The following is a 7,500-nucleotide window of genomic DNA, read 5'->3' on the forward strand; positions in this document are numbered from 1 at the left end:
TCCTGGATCTGTCATGACAATTCCGAACAAGCCTTTCAGCCTCTATTGTCTTTGCCAAAATACCCTCTGATCTCCCAACCCCTTAACATGATACATTGCACTCACAGCAGTTTTTTAGGCAAAATATCACACATTATTTCCTGGAATATTTTCAAGATATTTTTACCTAAAATGACTTTACATGGTCTTTACAGTTGCACACTAACATTTCTCTTTAGATTATCATAAAGACCTTTCAGCACTACATTAAAAGAAGAAGAAAAAATAGTAATGTAATCCAGCTCTTATATTTCAATAACTATTATTATTATTATTGCAGAGGAGAAAGATGAAATTGAACATCTGCAAGCCTATAACAGGAAACTGATAGCTAACATTCTACCAGAGCATGTTGCTGTTCATTTCCTGTGCACAGACAGAGCACCAGATGTAAGTGCGATATATAATATTTTTGTGTCATATATATGTTACTTGTTTTATGTGTTGCTCTGTCAGTCAGTATGGAAGCAAGTGTTATGCAATGGATTTCTACTTTAAAGAGAGCATTAAAAGATACAGTTTGGCTTCTGTAGTATGATATAGTTACATGAAAGGTAAAATGGATTATTAAAAGTTGGTTTTCAAATTGCCATTGTAGTTACATAATAAGCTCTGCATTCATATGAATTACAAGTAAACAGCATATACATATCTATATATATTTTATTTTTCTGACTGCAGGAACTTTACCATGAAGAATGTGAAAGTGTCTGCATCTTATTTGCTTCCATCCCAAATTTCTCTGACTTTTATGTTGAACTTGAGTCCAATAATGAAGGAGTAGAATGTCTGCGGCTTCTCAATGAAATCATAGCAGACTTCGATGAGCTTCTTGAAGAGGAACACTTCAAGTGGATTGAAAAAATAAAATCCACTGGTGCCACTTACATGGCAGCTGCTGGTATATATATTTTGTCATACTTACTAAAGTTAATGACGTAATGCAACAATATTGACATAATAAAAGGAGATTTATGTCATATATTAACATAGTTTGGATTATACTAACACAAATGTTGTTTTTTTCTCATAATTTTGATAGTATTTCTAAATACCAGCCTCAAATCACTTCATTATATTTCTTTACAGGACTCACAAAATCTACTAGGGATTTGAAAAATTTCCGTCATGTGACAGCTATGGCTGACTATGCTCTGCGGATAAGAGACCAACTGGAGTATGTAAATGAACATTCCTTTAATAACTTCAAAATAAGAATAGGCAAGTATTTAATGTACTTTTTTACACTTTTATAAGTTGTATTTTACATAGTGAACGATTGTAGAATAGACTATGTTACTGGTATTTGTAATACTTCTAAAGGGGATGGCCCTATAAAAAAAAAAAAAAAAAAAAAAAAAAAATCAATTATTCCATAATCTATCAGCTAGCTACATTATTTACTTGAAGTGAAATGAGAACGTATTATATTGGATATTTCCTTTATAATAAATGCAAGAGAATTATTCATAGGATATGAATATAGTGAATTCATTTTATATTAATTTTGTGCTTATATACAATTAATCATATATTGCAGTTGAACTGGCCATAGTATAGTAACAAACCCATTTGACTGTAGTATGAATGAAAAGGAAATTTTATGAAAATCTTGAGTTCTATACACAGGCTCATACAAATTACATGTACTTTTAACAGAGAAGAAAGGAAGATGTATATATTATTGAGTGTATGTGCTAATTACATGTACTTTTAAGAGAGAAGAAAAAAAGAGGTTTATATTATATTTTTATTGTGCTAACTCATGTTGAGAATATGTATCTAATCAATTGTCTTTTACAGGTATAAATATAGGTCCTGTTGTGGCTGGAGTTATAGGTGCTAGAAAGCCCCAGTATGACATATGGGGAAATGCAGTTAATGTAGCGTCAAGAATGGATTCAACGGGTGAGCTAGATAAAATACAGGTAAGAATCTTGTCATCATATACTGTTAAATAAGGGTGTAGCTAATACTTTTTGTTTGTGGGGTGGGATGTAGCCTTAGATTTGCCATCCTAGTGGGCAAGTTCCAATAGAAGAAATTTATTGAATGAAAGAGCATGCTGGTGCAGTCCTCCCTAGTTATGCCTCAGCTCTCACACTTAGAAAAGCATATCTCCTGTGCATTATTACTGTTTGTAAAACAAATATAATATATATATATATATATATATATATATATATATATATATATATATATATGTATATATATATATATATATATATATATATATATATATATATTTATGTATATATAATGTATATGTGTATATATGTATATATATATATATATATATATATATATATATATATATATATATATATATAAATATAAATATATATATGTGTGTATATATATATACATATATATATATATATATATATATATATATATATATATATATATATATATATATATATATATAAATATAAATATAAATATATATATGTGTGTGTATATATATACATATATATATATATATATATATATATATATATATATATATATATATATATATATATATATATATATATATATATATATGTATTTATGTATATATGTATAAATGTATATATATGTGTATATGTATTATATATATAGATAGATAGATAGATAGATAGATAGATTTATTTAGATATGTGTATATATATATATATATATATATATATATATATATATATATATATGTATTTATGTATAAATGTATATATGTATATATATGTGTATATGTATTATATATATAGATAGATAGATAGATAGATAGATAGATTTATTTAGATATATATATATATATATATATATATATATATATATATATATATATATATATATATATATATATATATATATATATATATATATATATATATATATATACATATATATACATATATATGCATAAGTATAAATACATATAGATAGAAGGGATCTTGAAAAGAATTCTTGATCAGTACCTTCAATGATTACATTTTTAACACTAGGAATTATAAACAACCATATCAAGATGTGATATTAGACTGGGAAATACATATGTAAAAGACATTTCTTTTTTGGTTGTTCACTGAAATTACAGAGTAGATAGTTGTGTTGACTTTTCATATATTATATCATATCCGTTGATGCATTAGTTTTTACAACTTATAACCCAGTGGCACCAGGAAATTGTAGTGTTTAATGTAAAATATCTCTAGACCCAGTAAGGAGTCAGTTATAGACCTTGTAATTTCTCCTGTTTTCATTTTTCCTTGAGTTTTAGGGAAAAATGTTTTATCTTAGGAATGCTATCAATATTGATGCTGTTTTTATCATTATAGATAGTTTAGTCATTATAATGTTATTAACATTTCTAACAGCAATATAAGATATTCTTATGTTTGTAAAGGAATGAAAGCAATCAAGGACCTTTTCTAAAATATTTGATTATCTGCTAAACTTGTTTGTATCACTAATAGATGTATTTATATCAGTATTATTACTTTAAAAGTGTCAGCATAACAGTCCTAATAAATGCTCTCAACCAACAGGTAACCCAAGAGGTGTACCAGATTTTACACAAGAAGGGATATCCATTATCCTGTAGAGGAACTATAAAGGTGAAAGGAAAAGGAGACATGATAACATACTTCCTCAATGGTCGAAGCCACGACATCATTGAAGAAGACTGTTCGAGCTCGGGGACGAAGGAGGCTGCTGCTGAGAACCATACATAGGGAAAACACTAATAGGAGCTGTGCTGGTGTTGGGAATCACACACACATATACACATATACACAGCCATACTCAGTTGAGGGGAAATTGAAGCAAACAAAGTAGGACATTCACAGAGAAGTAGGGGGGGTAGTAATGTTTATGCTCTTTTGTCATTTTTCTACACAGTATTAAAAGGTTATTTAGAGATTTTTGTAAATTTTTGATTTTCATATCTTCAGGGAATAAATTTTTCGGGGTTATGTAAGGTAAAACATTTTTTGCGTATACTGTAAACTGTAGTATAGCAATAATAATGATACTGGTTTTACTTTTCTTTTAAATTCACACACACGTGCATGCAGGCACACACTCACGCACACACAAAAAAAAAAAAATTTGCAGCAATGCTCACATGCACACACAAGCACAGACATAGATATAGATATATATCCATATATTACTTTTCTAACTGTTTCAAATTATTTCTGTAAAATTTATGGCATCTATATTTTTTCTGTGATTTTGATATTGACATTTTTGTTATTATTTTTCCATAGCTACAGGCTGAATGGAGTATTTCTTGAGTAGTATATCTAGTCAAAATAATTTCTTGCATTTGAAATTTATGAATAGGTTGCATTGCATCTTTTCACACACACACACACACACACACACACACACACACACACACACACACACACACACACACACACACACACACACACACACACACACAAAAAAAAAAAGGTAAAATGAAAAAGAGTGGTTCTTCAGTGACCTACAGAAGCATGAGGGTAACAGTCTATCATCAAATATAATGTGCAACATCTGTAGGAGTAGTAAGGAATCTTCTGAGCTGTGGCACAGAGACCATACATGTAGTAAATGTGTACTTGAATCTCATGTAACTGTATCACAGCCTTGTGTATTATAGATTTGTCTCTTACCATGACACATTTGTTGCAATATACATACTAGACCTTATCTACTTGTATGCTGTGAATGCCTTGATTTGTTTTGTGGAGAAGAAAATGTCTTTATCAGAATGCAAGATGTATATTTATATTCTATGGTTGTGATACTAACGTAATGCCACCAAATATGTAACATTCTTCTTAGTACTTACGAAAGTGTTTCAAAATGGCTCCTTTACTATGCTTTTATTGTATTATCAGACTTAAAGTTGGCAGGAGAGATCCAAGCAGCCAATGATAGTTTATATCAGCCAGGCCAGTACATGAAAGTTCAGTAATGAAAATACAGTCCACTTTCTCGGATGATATTCACTGAACTGAAGTCTACAAACTCTTTCCTACTAATTTACATCAAGAATTTGAATAAAAATATTTTTATTACATAAGACTAGATTTGCTCGTGATGACAAAACTTTTTGCCAGACATGCTTTTGATATATGTAAATTACTGATATTATTGAATTGCATGTTCTTGCATACAATTCTAAAGTGTATGTTTGTAAACAATATTGCTTCCTATTGTAAATACAGGCATTTACAACACTCCCTTCCCATTGGATTTTCAATGAAAAATACTGTACCTTGCTAAGAAGGATATGGCTCATTGACAGGACATGTACTGTACATAGCTATACATATATGTATATAAGGGTGTCATCCTATAGTGTTTATGTGGTGTAGGAGGTTATTCAAATGTGGCATTTCATAAGTAGATTAGACAGTGAAAAGACAAGCTCATGTTTAGTAAATGGGACCACGTGGTAAGCTGCATTTGGGAGGAATTCAGAGATTTTGAGTATATATATTTTTTCAACTACTTAAGGAGAAATGTATTGCAATTATTGTGGTGATGAAAATTTACATTTACTTGTCTCTTCCTACATGCAAGGTCCATTTGTGGTTCATTGCAGATAAAATGGAATAAACAAGAAAATGTAAAAATGTAAAGTCATATTTTACAGATATGGAAGCTCATGCAATACAGAACATTAGCAGTATGCTATAAAATGCAGTATTAGCCACAGAGAGGGTAATGATCTTAGATTTAGATGTAACTCACATCTCTCAGCAATAGCTGTTTTAAGATTTGTTTTTCACCAATGTGAGGCCTCATTCAGAAGAACTTAATCAAGATGCTGTAGAACAGTGCTTTTTATCCCACTATCAAAAAATAGTATGCAGTTTTTACAAAGATTTTTGGTTCATTTAGGATTGAAAACATTTCATTTTACAATTTAATTGGTATATTTAAAAATGATACAAGATTCATTTTTATTCCAGATTATTTCTGTTGCATAACTTGGGTTGTATCAATTTCTGTAAGTCATTGAAACATTATAAGAAATTTTCTGCCTCAAAGAGAAAATGGAAGAGCTTGATTGTGCCATAAATAGAATACAACTGTATAGAACCTCCTAATCAAACTCCACGATGTATAGAGGAAGGTAGAAAAAAATTACATATATATATATATCTGTCAAGACTTGCATTGACGACTTTTAACTACAGTTTGTAACCCTCTACAGTGTTTTACTGCTCGGATGAGAAAATGTTATAAATAATTTCATAATATATGGTGTGCTCTCACTCTGCTCTTTCTCGAAATATGTGGTGTGATGTAAATCATTTGTTTTCTCTGTATGCAGGAACAAGCTAAGGCAATGCATCAAGAGTATATACAAAGGAATGTAGTAAGAGAGCATTAAAAAAGAAGAAAAAAAAAAATCTCCTAAATGCTTCCAAAGTGCGATCCTTTTTGCATGTTGATATTAGATCACAAAATCTGTCTACTTCCATACATCCAGCTTGCCTTCCATAGATCAGATCCCACAATTTGAAACACTTTCTTTTTTGGCAGATGTGGCTCGTGTAATCCTGTCTTAACATGATGGAAAAGAACATATGAAAGGCCTACTGTATTTTTACCAGCATGTGGATATTTGGTAGTTTTACTACATGTGCAAAGATAGGAAACTGACACTTTTTACTATCACTCTTTTGTGAACATGTAGAAGGAAATGGCTGTGGTAATAATCTGCATAATGATACATAATGCATGTTTTCGCCATTTGTATGTATTGTCTATTTCTTCAAGATTTGCCACTTTTTTCAGTTATATCATGTTGTAAGTGTATAGTTATCTATATTTGATTATAATTGTTATTATGAATTAATGGAGAAATTATTCAGAGTTTAATATATTAAGACAAATGATTTTGTTAAATGAAATGGGATGTGCCAAAGATGGAAATATATTAAATGCTATCTATATTATCAATAGAATGAAGGGGATAAAAATGCCCTACCCACTCGGAACTGTCGGAAGGAAATTAAGAAAGGGTATGCCGAGACACTGGTGTTGTTAGCATAAAAGATTTGTACGCTTTTAATAAATGACTGTAATTTTTTTTTTTTTTCTCTCTATCTCTTTTTGGGGAACTTAGTTTCTGTTGTGTTCAATCAGAAATCCATCCTTGAATAATGTCACTTTTAATAATATCAGAAGCTCAAGAAATGCTTTTTTTCAGGTTGAGAATATAAAGGGAAACATGACCAACAGAATGTTTATTGGCTTTACAGAGAAACATTTTGGTATTTCTGTGCTCCATAATGATATCAAGATGATTGTATTTCACATTTCAGTTATATTCTCGAGTTGTAAGATTTTATTATTTTGCTTTTGATACACGACAGACAGTTATTCTTTAAACAAGATAGATAATTGACACATAAAATAAAGTTTTAAGTTCTTCAATTCATTTGTGCAAGATTTCATTAAAAAAATATATTTTGA

General features: G+C 29.6%; 1 protein-coding gene across 1 annotated transcript in view; it reads left to right on the plus strand.

The window, feature by feature from the left end:
• LOC125032896 (adenylate cyclase type 5-like) overlaps positions 1–7,500 on the plus strand; it is a 51,724-nt gene that overhangs the window by 43,719 nt on the left and 505 nt on the right. The window contains exons 13-17 of the mRNA XM_047624282.1: positions 320–429; positions 721–940; positions 1,129–1,260; positions 1,843–1,967; positions 3,567–7,500. The exon at positions 3,567–7,500 is cut by the window's right edge and continues 505 nt beyond it. Coding sequence (XP_047480238.1) covers positions 320–429; positions 721–940; positions 1,129–1,260; positions 1,843–1,967; positions 3,567–3,752 — 773 coding nt within the window. The 3' untranslated portion in view covers positions 3,753–7,500. The remainder of the gene's footprint in view (positions 1–319; positions 430–720; positions 941–1,128; positions 1,261–1,842; positions 1,968–3,566) is intronic.

The sequence above is a fragment of the Penaeus chinensis genome, chromosome 15 (assembly GCF_019202785.1).
Source record: "Penaeus chinensis breed Huanghai No. 1 chromosome 15, ASM1920278v2, whole genome shotgun sequence".
NCBI lineage: Eukaryota > Metazoa > Arthropoda > Malacostraca > Decapoda > Penaeidae > Penaeus > Penaeus chinensis.